Source organism: Callionymus lyra, chromosome 9 (assembly GCF_982586985.1).
Source record: "Callionymus lyra chromosome 9, fCalLyr1.hap1.1, whole genome shotgun sequence".
Lineage (NCBI taxonomy): Eukaryota > Metazoa > Chordata > Actinopteri > Syngnathiformes > Callionymidae > Callionymus > Callionymus lyra.
In genome coordinates, this window is record NC_141826.1 from 22464729 (window position 1) to 22485873 (window position 21145).

Here is a 21145-nt window from a genome sequence, read left to right on the forward strand (position 1 = left end):
TTAAAGTCTCTTTATTGCTGGCCATTCTTTCTGCAGCCAGCCTCAAGTGGACACTCAATGAACTGCGGCTTTTCACTCCTTTTACTTTTGAATCTCTCATCCAGTTTTGAAAGAAATCAAAGTTTTTTTTGATAACAGCCATGAAGAGCCCATTCTAAGACCTACTTCTGGGCTGGGGTTTGTGCCCGGGTGGCGGATTGTGACAGTCAACATCAAAACAGTTAAAGCAAAGCTGTGATTTATTAAATGCCCTGCTTTCATGTTTGCCGGCGATATGTTCAATGACTTCTCAGCTCCTTTCAAGAACATGGCGATGCGGATGAATTAAACATGTTAAGCAGAAACAGGTCTTTCTCTGAAAGCCCTTCCCTTCATGATAACCCCTTTTTAGACATTCAGCGGACTTATCACAGCGTATAAATAGGCCAGAATTCATTATTCAGGGGAGGTTTTAGTGAAAAATTAATAGTTGTCCCTGGAGGAGGGTCTATGGCACTTAGGTATATAAAAAAAAATGTAATGTACAAGCACACGAAGGATCAGCCAAAAGAGTGTATAATGTTAAAACCTCAAGGATGATACACTTCTCATACGTTTGCAAAAGCAGGTTTTCTTTGAGCAGCTACTGAGACGACGCTCGGACAGTAGTGAGCTCGAAGGGATGGTTCAACCCACATTTAAAAATGAGGGAAATATGACTCACCCCTCATGTCGACTCCGGGTCGGGATTATTTTCGGATCAATCCGTGCGTTTTTTGAAGGCAAACCTGTGTCGCAACAGCCTTTGTTTGCTTCTTTCTCTTCTATCAAAAAGACACAATATTTGTGTCTACTGTCTACACACGGAGATTGCTACTTTGTAGCGTGTTAGCCTTTTAGCTTGTGCTAAAAACAAACCTGAAATAAAGATGTTATTGAAGTTTATTTGAAACATTTTCTCATCTCAAGGCTTCAATACAAGAGGGACGTTACAGACGAGCACTGTGGTGGTATTTGGATGTTATTTTCGACGAAGAAAATTGAGCTCTGTTAGTGAAAAATTGAATAAAATTGAATTTAAATTGTTTTTCAAAGTGTCTTATCATAACAAAAGGTTATCTCAAGCTTTACAGTTTGACTACGACTAAAAAGAAAAACAGATCCAACTCAACAGTGAGTGAATCACAGCGTGGCAGTGCCGAGGAAAAAAACGTTCTTTTTGAAGGCAGAAACCTCAAACAGAACCAGACTCTGTGTTGACGGCCTCTTGCTGAAACCCCTTAGCCGACGTGAGGGCAAGTAGAAAATAAGTGAAACGTGAGTGCCATCACATTAACGCGTCTCACTCCGTAGGATAAGATGAAATGCAGACAAACGTTCCGCCAACAGAAAAAACTACAGAAGAAATAATGACATCAAACCCCATTGATCGCCGAAGCAACTGTTGATGCTAAGTGGTTTTTAGCCTGCTACTCGGCTAAAAGACGGCTCTTTACTGTGTCTCGACATCCACTTCCTATCTGTCCTGCCATGACGGCAATAACGATAATATATGGCTGGGGGAAAACAGAGCTAATCATCAATGACTCGGAGATATATAGCATATGCAGTGGCACCTTGTTTATTACCCTCTGTGCTCTTCCTGCTGAGACCGTTGGCTATACAGACAGGCGGTCTTATCCAGGAGCAGACTTCAATGCTAATTTGATTCATTCTTGTTTTCCATAATAATTGGGGGCACCGGGTCATTGCAATGAATTTGCCCGTACATGACACAGGATGTAGCGCGATGTTGGCTCCTGTGCAGTTTGTCTCACTCGTCTCCTCGGCTATATTAACAAGGGCTTAATCTTCTGCTGCACTGGTGAAAATGTAACACTCGGCGCCGCTAACAGCCTCAAATCTTTGAGGACGCGCTAATGCTTCAAATTATAACCTAATTAGATTTTAAAAGGACGGCGCCAGAGTGACATTTACATTTTTTGGGGGGGTTTGAAGTCATTTTCGCCTGGAAAATCATGATTGTTTATACAGTATTCCAGCAGGAGGAGAAAATCCCACTGCATTTTTTTTTTTTTTTGGAGAACGGATTGATGAAAGTTCTTTCATATTCGGTCCGATGGCTTTTGTATTTTAATGCAGTGTTTACTGAGGTTAAATATGCAGAAAGCTCCACTTTGTAATTTGTAAAGCCAATATTTAACTCCACCCATCCACCCCTCTCCCCTTCAGAAATTGTTTTTTCATACCCTAGTTAGCTCAGAGAGTATCGCTACCTTTTCATCGAACGGTCATGGGTCTGGAGACTGAAAATGCATTTGGTAGACATTATGGTAGACACTAGTGGTGTCAACATGGTGATGCAATGATATATTTGAATGGTTTGTATTTCAATGAAGTCTGTATGAAATTAAACAATCTGATTTTTTTTTATGTATCGTTGAGATGCAAATATTGACAGTGTTTGCTAATTTTTGCGTTGCAATTACACTTTTGCCCACTAGATGGCAGCTGGAAAACCTTTTTTCTCGTTGTCTACGGGTGTAGGAAAATATGAATAAACATCATGATATTTTTGTTCACAATACTGTATCAATATTCAACAGCATTGTATAAATTTGTTTTAAATATGGATACTTGACCTACCTACCTACCTACCTACCTACCTACCTACCTACCTACCTACCTACCTACCTACTCACCTACCCACCTACCTACCTACCTACCTACCTACCTACCTACCTACCTACCTACCTACCTACCTACCTACCTACCTACCTACCTACGCACATACCTACCTACCTACCTACCTACCTACCTACCTACCTACCCACATACCTACCTACCTACCTACCTACCTACCTAAACTACCTACCTACCCACCTACCCACCTACCCACCTATCTACCTACCTACCTACCTACCTACCTACCTACCTACCTACCTACCTACCTACCTACCTACCTACCTACCTACCTACCTACCTACCTACCTACCTACCTACCTACCTACCTACCTACCTACCTACCTACGCACATACCTACCTACCTACCTACCTACCTAAACTACCTACCTACCTACCTACCTACCTACCTACCTACCTACCTACCTACCTAACTACCTACCTACCCACCTACCCACCTATCTACCTACCTACCTACCTACCTACCTACCTACCTACCTACCTACCTACCTACCTACCTACCTACCTACCTACCTACCTACCTACCTACCTACCTACCCACATACCTACCTACCTACCTACCTACCCACATACCTGCCTACCTACCTACCTACCTACCTACCCACATACCTACCTACCTACCCACCTAGCTGCCTACTAACCTAACTACCTTCCTACCTACCGACACACCTACCTACCTTCCTACCAACCCATATACCAACCTACCTTCCTACCTACCCACCTACTTACCCACATACCTACCTACCCACCTAGCTGCCTACTAACCTAACTGCCTTCCTACCTACCCACCTACCTACCTACCTACCTACCTACCCACCTACTTACCTACATACCTACCTACCTACCGACATACCTACCTACATACCTACCTACCCCAGTGATTACAACAAACTCTAGTAGTCTCCTTTTAATCCTTCGATGTAGTATTTAATTGTATCTTCTCTTCATTTTAACATTACATGTAAAACATAGCGACTCTTCTTGCAATTAAAATAAAAAGCCTCCACACGCACCAGTGCAAAGACTTGTAACTTCATGTTCTCTGTCACCTTTTTTTATTCCTGCAGAATGTCTTTTTTTTTTTTTCCTCCACCCCCAACACCCCTTTTTCAGCTTATCTACACAATATGGAAATGTTAAGATACTATCCATGCACAATGAATTTTGAAGAGATTTTAAAAAACAGTCTAAATATGCATTTATGTATTGCTTCCTGTCGCACGGCTCGTGTGTTTATTCCTCGCACCGTCTGGCCTCAGATTAAAAAAAACAAAAAAATAACATAAGTACTTTCCTTTTTGCTTTCAAAAGTCAGGAGAATTTGTGTAATAAAGCATCTTTTTTTGTGTGTGTGTGTGCGGCGGCGGCGGCGTCTTGTGTTTTCCACTCCCTGCATCCGTACCCGTGTCACCTCCCCCGTGTGTCATTGTGGTGATGAGCGCTGATTGCAGATTGTTATGGTGTTTGCACCTCTCATCTATCTGGCCCATGCTGCGTATTTGGCCAGCCCTGATTGTGTTGATGGAGACACGACATCTTGTTCGAGGGGCTTGAGGGGGCGGTGGGTCGGGTCGGGTGAACAACTACTAGTTCCAACCTAATGGAAAAGCTGTAATCAGGGAAAGAGATAAAAAAAAAGTACTGTGAAATCACATGGAAGAAAAAGTATTTCACAAATAAATAAATGACTTTTTAATTGTAACAATCTTGGATCTACACAACAAAAAAAACAGCAGGTGTTTTCACACAACATGTGCCTGATTGATGTGTTGAATACAAAAGTATCATCTGATTCGTCAACAAAACCCCTTTTTTTTTTACTTCTCCTCTGATGAATGTTAAGTAAACGTGTCGGGATCGTGATGGATTCGTCGCGGCGTCCTACGAACCAATGGGACGATAGCTCTTGAACTTACACTGTTTTAATCAATGACAACAACAACGACAACACACACGAAAACCCTCACCCCGCACCGGCTTGTTTCAAGAGAGCCTTTTCGTTCGCCGTGCACTTTGTCCTCTCCCTGTGCTTTGTTATTTGTTTTGTTGTTCTAATCTTGGCCAAGTCAATAATATTCTTTGTTGTCTGAAATTGTGTGCCAGGAACAAAAAGGCCACCTCCTTTTGTTGAAAGTACCTGTCTCTGACTTTTCACTCTCTCAGACACCAAAGATAAAGTAATCATTAGATGTTGTTTTCTGCTCGCAATTACTTTGAGTTACAACGGGTCAAAGACTAAGGAAAGCGGAGCGGCTGCACAGAAGACAGGGGGAGATGGATTACAGGCGGCCGACTGTATAGGTCCCTCCTGCGCTGATAAATACGTATGTGACTTTGAGACTCGCTGTCTTAGTAAATGCATCAAAAGCAATTAGTCTTGAGTATACAAAGGTACCGACCCCGGCGCTATTATCTGCATAACTTTGTTGAATTAAAGAAGGCGTTCATTACGGCCCGACACTTGAACCGTTTAAAAGATTTTTTAATTCTTGAATGAAAAACTCATTTAGGTTTCAGTTAAGAATAATACTATAAAACTGAGGATTCTTAAACGTTTTCGTTATCACTAGTACAGCTCTACATGTAACTTGAAGATCCAAGTGATTTTTATTTATTTTGGGGGTTTTGTTCCCTCTGGTTTTTTTTATTGGTAATATTTTTAATTTCCTGAAAATGAAGAGCTTTTCCATAACATTTTAAAATGGAATTATTCAATTAAATGTTACAAAACTTATTCTACGCCATAATGTGTTCAATATACTTTATTTTACATTTAAAAATATATTAAATTTACTTTTTTTTAGAATCCTTAAATAAAAGTTAAATGTCATAGTATACAATCAGATTAACACTAAAGCTTATTTAAGAATTTAATTATTGTTATTTTTTGTTATTTCATTTTTCTTGACGGCCCCTAAGAGCAACAATATAAAATGTTTATAAAATATGATGTAGTTTTTAAATTAGCTAAAATCAAAACATATGTATTTTTAAAGTGTTTCTTTATTTTTATTTTACTTTACTTTATTTTTACTTTAACCCTGTAATATTATATTTTAATATAAATGAAAATCACTATATTTATTGTATATTGACTTTTTTTTTTAGAGAGAGAGAGAATACGTTTTTCTACATTTATTTTCTAAATTAGAAAAAGTTTGACTCTGGAGAAAAAGTCATAATAGATCAAATTGTACCTTATATTGAATATATGAAGTTTAATTTGGCAGGTTTAAACAAGATCAGGCATAAAACGTTGTTGTTTTGTTTTATCATAAATTAAAACCTAAGGATTTGCCTGAAATCCTAGTTTATTTATTTATTAACCATCGTCTGTACAGTATTCAAGGCAAACATTAAAGAAAATTAGATTTTGTTCTACAATTGCTTTTTACATAAACATATATATTTATCTTATATATTTTGTCACACAAGCTTTTCACGACGATCTTATGGGTCAAATGAAGTAAAGAGTGTATTTTTTAAGTTATTGGAGCTCAATATTTTGAACTTCTGAATTAAATAACTGTTGGTATGATGTCACTTTTCACATTGAACCCCCGACCATTTTCATGTCACCAAACGTGGCGTTTTTTCCATAGTATTTCAGACACTTATTTAGATGAGATAAGATTGACTTTATTCAATTGTTCAATTTATTAAACTTTTTCCGAGCCGTAACCTTTTCCGGAGTCCTCCTTTTTCTCAATTTCTCACCAGGAAAATGGGCCCTGAAACGAACAGCTTGTCAAAGAAAATAATTGTATTGTAAGAAGTTTGGAAACTTAATAACGGTGGATTTATATACTGTATACTGTATTTTAGAATTGGGTTTTTTATCTCTGAATAGGTAGACATTTATTCCAAATGAACCCTTGAGATTTTTTTTAATCAGCTTACTAACAAAAGAAACAAAATCCATACATTAAAGTGATGTTTTTCGCAAATGCAATATATGTACTGATAAAAAAAAAGGTACAAATTTAGAAAATAAACGTTAAATAGCAAATGTTACTTCGCTCTAAGTGGGAAATACTTGTTTTCCAAGTGAACTGGTGCATGAAATCTCTGCTGCAGTTTCTCGATGTATCCAAATGACACAAGATTTTTAAAAAGAAGCAACTTTTTTGGGGCGATAAACAACATGATAATGTTATGTTAATAAAAAACTCTAGTGATGCGCGACCGTCTGCGTCATGGGGGGGCAATAGTGGAGCAGAAAATAGATATGGGTCAGTATCCCGGGATGTTTTTAACCGAATTAGCATCGACGTTGAAGCTGAAGAAATCGGGAAAAGTCAGATTTGAAAGGAGACGCTGTGGGAATAATTAAGAGAAATCCCCAATAAAGTCTTGTGCAGCTGTCGATATGTGTCGTCCTCCTACGCCGTCGCCTTTATTGCTTGACTAGGATATTTACCTCCTCCTCCACGACCTTGTCACCAGACACCACGAAAGCTCATATCGCCCTTGAGTTATTCTGCACCTTTTCTCGGTGAAAACAACTCAAATAAGCACCGAGTAATAACGGGAAGAATCATATGAAGCTTGTTTTTACTGCCAAGGAAGTCGTTCCGTTCGTCCCAGAGCCAGTTATCCGTGTTTATTGCTGAGAAACGTACACGTGCGGACTTTTAATCCAAACCAGAAAACGATCATTCTTATCCGAATGCATTTAACGGCGACAAGCGTGAAGTGGTCTAAAGACACTTTCTTTTCTTTTTCCAAATGATCCTGATCTGAATTCATTATTTATTTATTTCCTCGCCGAGAGATAAACGGGCCGGAGACGTGATAAAACTAATGGCATCTCTACTTTTTCACTTCATAGCGAGAGTTTTTAATGGCACTATTATTATTAATTACTCTTCATTTCCTTTTTACAGATTGTAAGCTGCGAGTGGGTATAAGGCTAAGTGGAGTGAGAATCCTGATAATTAGGGAGCCAATTAATTCGACTGAGATCCCATATTTGTTTTTCAAAGACTCTTCCTTTTTGCTTTCCTCTCCAGATAAAGATTCATGTTCTCTTGTCGTCTTCTTTTTATCACTGTTCTATTTTATCTCGCTGACTAAAAGAAAAGATAATGGCAATATTTTTGCTCCTGGAAAAACCTGACGCCGTCTGAACTTTTGATAGAAGATAGAAGTGCTTCAGTGCGACTCTATTATTACTAAGACCAGATAAGTTTTGAAGTAGTTTTTTTTTCTTGAGAATCTCTGCAGCGAGAGCTCTAGTAGAAGAACTCACATTTACCCGATCCTTAAAACTCTTCACTGGCTGCCAGTTTCTTTTAGGATCAACTCTATAATTCTGGTTCTTTCTTTCATTATTCTATCTATTCATGATCAGACCTTCGATCAGTGATCTGATCCAGACTTACACCCCAGCTCGGGCTCTGAGGTCTGTGGTTCAGAATCTACTGATGGTTCCTGAACTTCCGGACCAGAGGAGAGAAATCCTTCCAGACTGTTGCTCCTAAGCTTTGGAACGATCTCTGTGTTTGATGATCTACTGACTCCTTCAAGAAACATCTTAAGACTTTCTTTCTTTCTTTCTTAAGATTTTCATTAGTATTGATAAAAATCTGACTACAAACAAGTACCTTTTCACATTTTCTCATCTCAACAATTGGATAAAGAAATGATTTGGTGAAAACACACGGGAAAACTGCAAGTCGATAAAAATGTTACACTTTTTATTTTTCCAAAAAGTTCAGTAAAAGCCTTTAATAAATTGTGAAATACATCGCAATAATGCTCTACAGAAAACTTTTTCTGGGCGATAAAAGCACTTTTCTTTTCACCTCCAGTTGTGTAAAATAGTTATGATTAAAAAGATAATAACAATTGTTTATCAATTGCTAAACATGACTAATCATTGTGTTATCTCTGGGTCAAGGTGACTGGAAACAAATGTGGTATCCTGTGTGCTTACCTTCGGGTCACCTTGACCCTGAGATAACACAAGGATTAAAGAGCAGAAATTTGTGAAACTATTGAGCCTCTTTTGTCATGAAAATTTGGTTTAACCTCGAATTGAAAAACCAAAAGTAAGATAATGTTGGGCAACACTGTTAGATTTCAGTAGCATTGATGAAAACATGATAATAATTAAAAATGAAACATAAAAATCATTTCTCCCCAAATTCATGACATTCTCCGGTGATAAAAGCATAGTTTCTTCATCTCTGCTGTTGCGTTAAATAGCAATTATTAAAACAACTTTACTCTTGATAAACCATATTTGTGGAGACATGTTAGCAATTTCAACTTCTTCAAGGTTTGTCAAGAACTTCATCTGAGTAGCAAAGCAACAGAAGGATAATGTTAAGCAAGAACTATTTTGTTATCCACTAGGAAGCACTTGAGCTAATATGTGACATGTTTTTTAAAAACATAAAAGCATCTTTAATAGTTTCTTAACAACATGCCAATTAGAGCATACAGAAAACCTTTCAAGGGCGATAAAAGTAAATGCTTTTCACCTCTGCAGTTTAAAATAGCAAATAGTTCAACATTTCCTATTCATTTGTAAAACTCTTTCCCATCATTTCTTTGTAGTGACAAGTTGTCTAAAGTTTGACAAACCTTGAAGACCTTATGAAGTTGAAAATTGCCAAGTAGCAATACAACAGTAGGGTATATTTAAGCGACGGCTATTTTCGAATCTCCTGACTCACTTCCTCTCCAAGATGCAGTAAGTTCCTCATTATGACCATGTTTTGAACTTATTACTTTATAAAGTAGCTCGGAAATCTGGGCGAACGAGAGGTTACGAGAGCAGAGTCCATTATGATGTAATAATGGCTTCACTCCTCCTTCAGCAAGCTGTAATCACGCCCACTTTGTTTATACAACGAGTCCCTCATCATGAACATGTTTTGAACTTATTACTTTATAAAGTTGCTCTGAAATCTGGGCGAACGAGAGGTTACGAGAGTCCATTATGACATAATAACGGCTTCGCTCCTCCTCCAGCCAGCTGTAAACACGCCCCCGCTTTGTTTATACAACTAGTCCTTGGAGGTGGAGACTTCCGGGATTGATGACGCACGGTGACAAACCTTGACGTTTGACCAATCACAGCAGATCGGCCTTGGTTATGGAAAACAAGATTAAATCTCCAGAAAAACAAAGTGTTTTCAGTGGGCGGAGCTTAAGATCATTTTCTAATGTCAATATTTCAATGAAAAGAGAGTTTTGTACAAACAGATACTGATGATACAATAGAGTCACACATCACAACAACACACACTTATGATACAATAGAGTCACACATCACAACAACACATACTTATGATACAATAGAGTCACACATCACAACAACACATACTTATGATACAATAGAGTCACACATCACAACAACACACACTTATGATACAATAGAGTCACACATCCATTGAAAACAAACACTTACATTTGTTGGACTTCAAGCAAATTTCATATTTTCTCAAAGATATAATTAAAAAATGATTTTTCTTTTACCTGCTGTTGTGTTAAAAGGTATTTTCCTCATTTTTAATCAATGCTTTCAAAAAAGTTAAGAACGGGAAGAAGTTGGTGAAACTGTTGAGCCTCTAACTTGACACTCTCAATACTTATAGTTTCGGGGAAGGAACTTTGAGTGCACCAATTATGGCATCACCGCAAGATGAGCTGGCGGCCTCGTCCACCTTCCTGATGGCTGTTGGAGGAGTTTAATGTCCTAGATGCATCCAATTATCCTTTTAATTAGCCATAATGAGTTTGTGCATGCTGGAATAATGAGCGGAATGGTGATATGTGTGCAGGCCATAATGTGCAGCTCATCAAGATGTAACTGGCTCTGTCAGTAAATATCATCAACTGTCATGTTAAATATCTCGTCGCCATGTCGTGAAAAGCCCCCGATCGGCTTCGCGAATACGAGCCCCGGCAGCGACTCTGTTTACGCCTGTCATGGTTTGCGTCTCCATTAGCTCGACTCGCGTGGCCGTCGTCACGACACGACAGGTTCAATGTAAAACAGTATAGAGTCGGTAATGACGTATTATGACGCTTTATTGCCGTCAAAACTTTATGCGTCCATTAATGAGGCTGATCTTCAAGAACCTCGTGACAGCAGCCGCGTGTTTACCATGTTTATCATGAATATATATCATTAGAATTTCACCTTGATGGCAAAATGAAACCGGAGTTGCTTTCTTTTCTTTTCCTTTGAGGCGCACGAGACAGACGAGAGCCGCTAGATATTATGAATTAGTCCAAGATGTAAATGGAGGCGTTAAAAAAAAAAATGGTCGGCGATCCGGTGGGCAGACGTGAGACCAAAGGATGTTGTTTTCCAATTATTTTTCGGGATGAAAATGTGAATAAGGTTAGAGGTTTGAGAGGTTACCGAAGTAACCCCGGTTCTGTGAGTGTGCAGATGTTTTCAATTAAAGTGAAATCGAATCGGACTGTTTTCATGGAACCCCCAGAGTTAAACATATGTAGTGTATTTCAAGTCACTCGAATGTTTATGTATTTTGTAAATATCTCAAATAAAAACATTTTAAACAAATTTGGGTTTTGAGGGCGTTTAAATTAAATAAAAAAAATAAAAAACACATCTAAACTTGCTTTTATATCCTTTGCAATATATATATATATATATATATATATATATATATTATATTATTATTATATTTATTATTATTATTAATTATTATAATAATATAATAATAATAATAATAATAATAATAATAATAATAATATAATATATATATATATATATATATATATATATATATTATATTATTATTATATTTATTATTATTATTAATTATTATTATAATATATATATATATAAGGAAAAGGATGTTATTTTTACAAATCACTCTCGATGCTGTATATTATTCAACAGAATTTTATCGTTTTTTTTATTTATTTTTTATTTAAATAATACCTAATAAATTCATTTGTATGTTGCGACTAAACTGACTAGATGGCGGAATGTTTCAAGTTGGTCAAATGTATTTTGTACTTTTTTTTATTATTCATTGGGTTAATAGTTCATTCATTAGGATGTTTTTCTTTCCCTTAAAATAAATCCAAATAAATTTAAGAAACAAGCAACGCCCGTTTGACCTTTAAGGGTGTTTAAAACGAAAAAATAAAACAACAAAAATCACAGCTTAACTTAATTTATAACCTTTGCAACATATATACTGTATATCTTTTTGTTGAAAATAAAGAGCATTTGCTTTTCCTTGTCAGTTTGAATTAAACCTCTTATCGCCAGTCATTACGTCCTCAGCAGCTAAAGAAACAATGGAATCCGGGCAATGACTGAGGACGAGAGGATACAGATGATTCAAGCTTTAAAAGCTGATGTTTGGACATATTTTGGTTTGAAAACAAATGAAAGAAGTTAAGACTTCGTCAAGAATCATGTTGTCTGTAAATACTACAACACCAGAGTCAAGTACTCGACAATACTACACATATATCCTTGTTACTACAGTATCACAACACCAGAGTCAAGTACTCGACAATACTACACATATATCCTTGTTACTACACTATCACAACACCAGAGTCAAGTACTCGACAATACTACACATATATCCTTGTTACTACACTATCACAACACCAGAGTCAAGTACTCGACAATACTACACATATATACTTGTTACTACACTATCACAACACCAGAGTCAAGTACTCGACAATACTACACATATATCCTTGTTACTACACTATCACAACACCAGAGTCAAGTACTCGACAATACTACACATATATCCTTGTTACTACACTATCACAACACCAGAGTCAAGTACTCGTCAATACTACACATATATCCTTGTTACTACACTATCACAACACCAGAGTCAAGTACTCGACAATACTACACATATATACTTGTTACTACACTATCACAACACCAGAGTCAAGTACTCGACAATACTACACATATATCCTTGTTACTACACTATCACAACACCAGAGTCAAGTACTCGACAATACTACACATATATCCTTGTTACTACACTATCACAACACCAGAGTCAAGTACTCGACAATACTACACATATATCGTTGTTACTACACTATCACAACACCAGAGTCAATTACTCGACAATACTACACATATATCCTTGTTACTACACTATCACAACACCAGAGTGAAGTACTCGACAATACTACACATATATCCTTGTTACTACACTATCACAACACCAGAGTCAAGTACTCGACAATACTACACATATATCCTTGTTACTACACTATCACAACACCAGAGTCAAGTACTCGACAATACTACACATATATCCTTGTTACTACACTATCACAACACCAGAGTCAATTACTCGACAATACTACACATATATCCTTGTTACTACACTATCACAACACCAGAGTCAATTACTCGACAATACTACACATATATCCTTGTAACTACACTATCACAACACCAGAGTCAAGGACTCGACAATACTACACATATATCCTTGTTACTACACTATCACAACACCAGAGTCAAGTACTCGACAATACTACCTTGTTCCTAAAGTATTTCAATTTGATTTGTATTTAAAGGTCCCTGCATACCTTTTGGAAAATATATTGTCGACCCCTGAACTACAACTAGCTAGACAGGGTTTCTCCAGATTACAAATTAGTTATCTATGGTAATACTAATTGTTAACCAAATAATCCAAAAAATGTAAGAGCACAAATCAAAATATCTTCAAGGTTAGTGTCATACAGACGTCACGCGTTCTAATTCACGGCATATGTTCCATTATCCCACCTGTCTGCAGCTCAAATCCTCTTAAAAGGAACACTGGGAATACAGTTCACGCTGTTGTGAGATTTGTGACAACAGTGATGTGCGATTTCTCCCCGAAGCTCTGCGGGCTACAGTCGTTTCCCCCGGAATACAAAAGGCTTCACAGGCGAGCGGTAGAATACCTCGCGCTGACGTAAGCGGGCAAAAGCCGTCGGTGTGATCGCTCACGGTGTTCGCTTCCCCCCTCGATCCCACCCATCCAGGAGCATCACGGAATAGAGAGCAGGCTTGCTGCTCCGTCTTCTTAAAAGCCTTGTTGTAAAATATTGAAGATTGGAAAGAAAAGTAGTCGGGATCACTGAAAGGATGGCATTGACCTTCAGCTCATCACCTTTTATATGAATCGGAATAGAAAGAAATCTCAAGTGAGCCGTCAGGTTTACTTTTTTTCCTTAAAAATATAAAATAAATTAAACATTTTTTCGAGTTACATAAAGGCAAGAAATCCTCTGAGCCAGAATTTATCAACACATTCTTAAACAAGAGAAAATGAGCTTCAAAGAATCTTTGCTTTATCGTTTCTCTTCTATTGATTATTACTTTCTTAAAGGTGTTTTGTCTTGAAAAAACATTCGTCGGTACACGTTAACAGACACGAAAAGACACTCATTTAAGTTAAGTTTACTCTAAAAACTTGGAACTGAAGGTTGGTCCCTGAATGCAATTCTGACATTAAACTGGGCCGCCGTGCAAAATGGGTTGGGGACCCCTGTTATAAAGCTTTGATTGGTTTGAGTTTTGAACAGAATGTGGGGGGGACGCCGCCTCCAAATCACACATAAATTAAATTAAAACCAGCTTTAATTAATTCCAGTCAGTGTTTTTCCGGTTGTTCAGTTTTATCTTGATCTTTAAAGTATATACTTTATTGAATATTGTTTTGATTGTTTAAGTGCTTTGTGACCCTGGTCTGGAAAATCTCGATACAAATAAAAATGACTTACTTACTTACTTACTTACTTACCTTATGATGGAGAATAAAGATGCAACCGAATGTCAATACACTTTGTAAACAGCTTAATTGTAAATTGTACTTGTATTTATGTTTAATATGTTGTTTTTTAATGTTTATATATCATCACCTTTTATATGAGTCGGAATTGAAAGAAATCTCAAGTGAGACGTCAGGTTTACTTAATTCCCTTAAAATGTAAATTAATTAAACATTTTGAAAGAAAGAATCCTCTGAGCCCGAATTTATCAACGCATTCGTAAAAATAGAAAATTGAGCTTCAAAGAATATTGATTATTCTATTGATTATTACCGTCTTTGAGGTGTTTTGTTAGTAAGTAACTCTTGACATGTAAAGACGCTTGTTTCAGTTAAGTTTACTATAAAAACCTGTAAACTAGTCAAAAAATGACACATACCCGGCTGACTCCGATAAGCCATCGGGAAGAGAACTAACTTGTGTATGCTTCAGTTAAAACCAGCTTTAATTCATTCCAGTCTTACTTTTTCTGGTTGTTAGTAGAAAAGTATAAAGATGCAACCTATATATATACACTATGTAAATAGCTTAATTGTAAATTGTACTTGTATTTATGTTTAATATGTTATTTTCTAATGTGTATATGTCATCACCTTTTATATGAGTCTGAATAGAAATAAATCACAAGTGATCCACCAGGTTTACTTTTCCCCTAAAATGTAAAATTTAAAAAAATGTGAGTTACATAAAGGCAAGAAATCCTCTGAGCCAAAACGTATCAACACATTTGTAAAAAGATAAAATGAGCTTCAAAGAATGTTAGCTCTATCAATTCTGTTCTATTGATTTTTACCATCTTATAGTGTTTTGTCTTGAAAAAACATTAGTATGGCGTATAAAGATGCAACCGAATGTAAATGTAAGTAAGTCAGTAAGTAATTTTTATTTATATAGCGCTTTTCCAGAACAGGGTCTCAAAGCGCTTAAACAATCAAAATAATATTCAATAAAGTATATACTTTAAAGATCAAGATAAATCTGAGAACTCAACAGGAGTTCCACAAAATCAAGGAAACGCCTGAACAAATAAAAAGATGCACTATAATGTAAATAACTATATGTAAACAGCTTAATTGTAAATTGTACTTGTATTTATGTTTAATATGTTATTTTCTAATGTTTATATATCATCACCTTTTATATGAATCGGAATAGAAAGAAATAAATTAAACATTTTTCGAGTTACATAAAATCAAAGATATAAGATATCACGACTTTTCAACACATAAAAAAGCTATAAAAAAATCTTGGCTCTGACACAAAAAAAAAAAAGATACCATTTTTTTCCTTAATGAACAAAGTGACCCTTCCAACGTCAACACATTTTCCACCCGCGGGATTTATACACTCGTGTTCCAGGACTCCAGTTCAATAAGGAGGGGACAGACTTGACTCCACGTGGGCCCCTCCAAATATTTCTTCACAATTTACACCCGGGCCATTCATCCTCGCACATAAATCAAGCCGGCGCTGCGCCGTCGTCGCCGCGGTGACCGGGTGGGCCACCATCTTGATAGCTCTGCCCACCAAACAGCTGAATATTAATTCCGTTTTATATAATGCCAAGAAACAATAAACACAGTGGTGAGACAATAGAAATGAATCCCACTGAGTGCATGAAAAAAAAGCTGCCATTCTTGTTTACATGGACTTAAAAAATAGAAAAAAAAAAGTTAATTATTCATCGCATTCTTACTTATGCAAATACACTAAATAATTTCTGCAGGACAGCTTGAAGCCGAAGCCTAGAGAAACATTGTGATGTTTGAACGAAGACCCTTCTATTTTTTCGCCACGGCCATGGAAACGTACGACTCCGGGCTCCGTGTTGCCTTGGTGCCTACTGTTTTACATTCTAATTATCCACCATGACAGGCTTTATTGCAGAGGCTCAATGCTGGGGTCTCATTCCAGGCTCGTTCCACATGTGATGTCAGTGCCAGGATAATGAGATAAGATACTTGGAGGGCTTTTTTTTATGTGATAGGTAGATACGGCTCCAAGTTAACGATGGCAGCAACTTATAGGGTGTCACAGATCATAAGTATCGTTATGTCGAAGGATGTTTTAACGATGTTTGGTTCTCAAAGGGTCCTCCGGGTGAAAATAAAGAAATATAGTCAAAGTTAAATAAATGTAGAATGTTTCAGTTTTTCTTTATAACATATGGTGATGTTATCGAAATAATGTGCAAAATCCCACCAGGCCTACTTTGCTAAAACTCTTTTTTTTATCAAGGAATAAAACACCATTCAGACAGTAACAATTATCACAAAAATAGTCAAAGTTTTTTGTTTTTTTTCTGTGTTGCCTGGTAACGAATGCTTCACAGAACAGTACTGGTCCCCAGCATGATGGTTTTCACTTCTAGCTTTCAAAAATATTTAAAGAAATAAAGAAAAGGATTTGGAAATGCAGTTTAAAAATCAACCACTGATGACAAATGATGGAGCTAGAGTGTGTCAAGACATTTTACTTAGGTTAGGTAGAACTTTATTGAACTTTATTGATCGAAATGTTGATTGAAATTGTTTTTTTTCCCAATTAGCCACAGCAATACAGCAATTCTTCATAAAAAATAAATAAAAATAAAATAATAACAAGAACAAAGAGAAATGAAGAGAAAGCACAATCTAAGTCTAAAGATAAAGAACATAGATCAACGAAAGATAACAAAGACAAAGGATACAAAGATTAACATAGAATAGAACATCATCTTAACTACAATTACTAACAGTACCGGTGTTGTTACCAGGCTACTCAGAAATATAAATTTATTTATATATATATGTATTATTTCTGTTCTATTGATTATAACTGTCTTAAAGTTGAAGTTTGTTTTATTTTAAAAAAGATGGTATTTTCCCAAAAGTAATTTGACGCTTGTTTCAGTCAACACTAAAAATAAACCTGTAAAGTAGCATTTTTATATGAAGGTCAGTCTGTGAATATAATGCCTACATTACCGTGAAAAAAAAGGTGTAAAAAAAAAATGCATCGATTCATTCAAGTTAGGAAAAGAATACCAGGCAAATACGACAAATACCAGGCTGACTCAGATAAGCCATCGGGAAGAACAGTTACTTTTGTATGCTTCATTTAAAACCAGTTTCAATTCATTCTAGTCCGTGTTTTTTCCGGTTGTGAACTTATGATGGAGTATAAAGATGCAATAGAATGTAAGTACTTCAGTAAATACCTTCATTTTAAATTGTACTTGTATTTATGTTATGTTTTCTAATGTTTGTTCCACAGTGTACCATAACAATTTCAAATTAAAAATAGCATTCATAAAGAATTATTATTCTGAAACACTTCAAAAAGAAGACTAGGCGTACATTCTGTATTGTATCTCCTTGTACAAGTTAACTTGCTGTATATTTAAACCAATTCTGATGTTTGCACTAAGTCAGTTTCCTAACCTGTCAATCAAAAACTGTATGAAATCCAAATTCAATCTCAATTTAACGTCTTAATAACCATCCAGGCGACAACCAGCAACTCAATCTCTAGTAGAAAAGACAAAAAACTTCAGGCATTAGATCCAGTTATGCTACAGAAAAGACGATTTGAAGGTCAACCTCGATGATCCCAATCCAACCAAACCTGCGGTGATTTAAAAAGGGAAAAAACACATCAAACGTAAGCCAACAATCGCACCTTTATCTGACCGGAAATACCTTTGAGTGAAAGATGAAACAGGATCTCGCCACATTGACAGTGATTAGAATAAACAATGCTCTGTTAAAACGTTCATTAAATATTGAATACAATAAATCCAACGTGAGGCACAACAGGAAGGTGTTTTTTTTTTCCCTTTTTTTTCCCACCGACTCTAATTAGGCTACAGGGAATTCATCGCATATTGTAGGTAAACAGCCACAGCCCTGGGAATACCAATGAAAATTAAATGCTCTGCTGCTGTTTTTCTCATTACGACATGAAATGAAACATTTATCGGGGACTTTCATTTCGCTCAAAGACTGACATTTTGTAGGTCAACCAGTGATAACAGTTTTTTTTCATGAGCTTTAAGTGTCAAATTGTCATGTTTCAACTCTGTTTGTTTTTTCGTGATTAAAGCTTCAACCTTAAAATTTCAAGGAACCGCTTTTATTCCTCTCGGCTGGACCACCCGATTCGCCTTCTGTCATACCATTGAATGGGCGCATGTCCTCATATTATCATGCATTCATATGGGCCAGTAGGGCCCTATTCTACCTACTATATTTTGTCTCGAGCAGGTTTCGATCCCGCGTCCCTGGGGGCAAAAAAAAAAACATGGCCGATGTGCTATCCACTGAGCTAAACCCTAAACTTAACACTAACCCCTAACCCTAGGGTCTTTAACCCTAACCCTAACCCTAACCCGGTACTTCCGTATCCTTTCGTGTTTTTCCGTATCTTTCCGGTTTGCGTCCAAGAAAGATAAAGTTATCTGTCTTTAAACGGAATAAATAAAATGTTAGGGTTAGGTTTAGGGTTAGGGTTAGGGTTAGGGTTAGGGTTAGGGTTAGGGTTAAGGTTAAAGACCCTAGGGTTAGTGTTAAGTTTAGGGTTAAGCTCAGTGGATAGCGCATCGGCCATGGTAACTTAACCCTAACCCTAACCCTAACCCTAACCCTAACCCTAACCCTAACCCTAAACCTAACCCTAACATTTTATTTATTTCGTTTAAAGACAGATAACTTTATCTTTCTTGGACGCAAACCGGAAAGATACGGAAAAACACGAAAGGATACGGAAGTACCGGGTTAGGGTTAGGGTTAGGGTTAGGGTTAGGGTTAGGGTTAGGGTTAGGGTTAGGGTTAAAGACCCTAGGGTTAGGGTAAGTGTTAAGTTTAGGGTTAAGCTCAGTGGATAGCGCATTGGCCATGTTTTTTTTTTGCCCCCAGGGACGCGGGATCGCAACCCACTCGAGACAAAATATATTTTTTTAGCAGGTAGAATAGGGCCCTACTGGCCCATATGAATGGATGATAATATGAGGACATGCGCCCATTCAATGGTATGACAGAGGGCGAATCGGGTGGCTGGACCGACAATTTTTTATTTATTTTTTTACGCTTACATACCGTTTTTTGATTCATTTTTTCTTTCTCTTCTCTCCCCAGCCATTGAAGTGAACCTGCAGAAAGCCCTGGCCGAGGCCTCCGAGACCTGCACCCAGGAGTGTCTTATACTCGGCCACTCTGACAGCTGCTGGATGCCCTCCGCTCTGGCCCACTTCCAGAGTCCCGGGAGCAACAGCCCCGCCACCACCCCGACCAGCGCCGCCATCTCCGGGACCCTGCCTTCCTTCGGCTTCCAGCAGAGCTGCGTCCGGGGAGGCCGGCCCGGCATGGGCGGCATGATGGATGGCCGCCACACGCTGGGCAGGTCCGTGCCTAAAAAAGATGATCTGGACAAGGGGGTGACCCGGCCACAGTTCTACCACACCCTGGACAGACACTGTAAAAAGGAGGATACGGTGAAGGTCATCCCGCTGGCCAGCTTCTCGTCCCCGGGGCCTCAGTCGCCGCCAGGGGGCGCCAGCACCTTCTTACACGAGCATCAATTGTAAAAGACAACATAAGTCTTGCTTTTTTTTTCTTTCGTGATCGGGGATGTATGTCTGCGGTGACGCATCGTTTCACGGCTAAATTTGAGACATCTGGGAGGATCGTTTTCAAGACCGAGAGAGAGTCTCCGCCGCGATGACTCATGTATATTATTCAAACTGTAGTTTTATACCCCCGTAGTTGCTTCAAAAGAAAAAATTCCTTGCAGGATGTTTGATTCCCGACATGAATGAGTGTCTGTACAGACTCCGGCCCAGCGTGTTGGATTCGTCCTTGAAGGGCATTTTTTCTCATGTGAGGACTAATGAAAACAGGAACTTTTTTTTGTGTTAAGTGAGATTAATTGGACTAAATGTTAGTAATGAGCTCTAGGGCGGGAGTCGCTTCTACTTCATTTATTTATTTTCTCTTTTTTGAAGTTTCCGCTCTGTAACTTTCAGGCGCAGAGACTCCTTTGGTGGTGCAAGATTCCTCCTTTGTCTTGCTTGAATGTGTGAAGTCTATTTTGGTCAGGGGACTTTGGAAGCATACAAAAAAAAAAAAAAAGATCAACAAGCCGTAACTAGGCCAATGGTAGACGGCGCCGGTAATCTTCTTGCTTTCTTCTCGCGACAGACTGGTACAAAAAACGATGACACTTTCAACCGTTTCGCTCAAACAAACACGTGTTATTTTATTTATTTGTTTTAAATTCAACAACCTTGGTGCAAGCTACAGACTTTTTTTTTCCGAATACAGAAAAAAAAACACCTTTCTAGCTATAATATTGACGATTCCATCATCTGAATGTTTCTCTGTTATACCTGGAAATGTTTTGAGTTTTTCTCTCTGTTTTTGTTTCACTGAACGGTAGCCGCGGCTACATTTTTAGCTTCAACAATCAAGAATAACTAAAGGGAAAAAACCTTCGAAAGGCCTCAGTAGGAGTAGTTAAGATAATTGTGTCATTTTAAATTTCACAAAAATATATTATTTATTTAAAGACATGTGTAAATGAGCAGCATATATATGGTAAAAGAGATGTTTATTTTTGTTTTTTTTACTTTTAGAAAATATGGTATCTGGACTGTGATATTACTTTAATTGGAATA

The 21145-nt window shown here is 37.4% G+C and overlaps 1 protein-coding gene across 1 annotated transcript in view; it reads left to right on the top strand.

The window, feature by feature from the left end:
- The window catches only part of pcdh11 (protocadherin 11), a 199384-nt gene extending 179152 nt beyond the window's left edge, over positions 1 to 20232 (top strand). Inside the window, exon 7 of the mRNA XM_087799891.1 lies at positions 19608 to 20232. Coding sequence (XP_087656017.1) covers positions 19608 to 20056 — 449 coding nt within the window. The 3' untranslated portion in view covers positions 20057 to 20232. The remainder of the gene's footprint in view (positions 1 to 19607) is intronic.
- Positions 20233 to 21145: the final 913 nt, after the last annotated feature.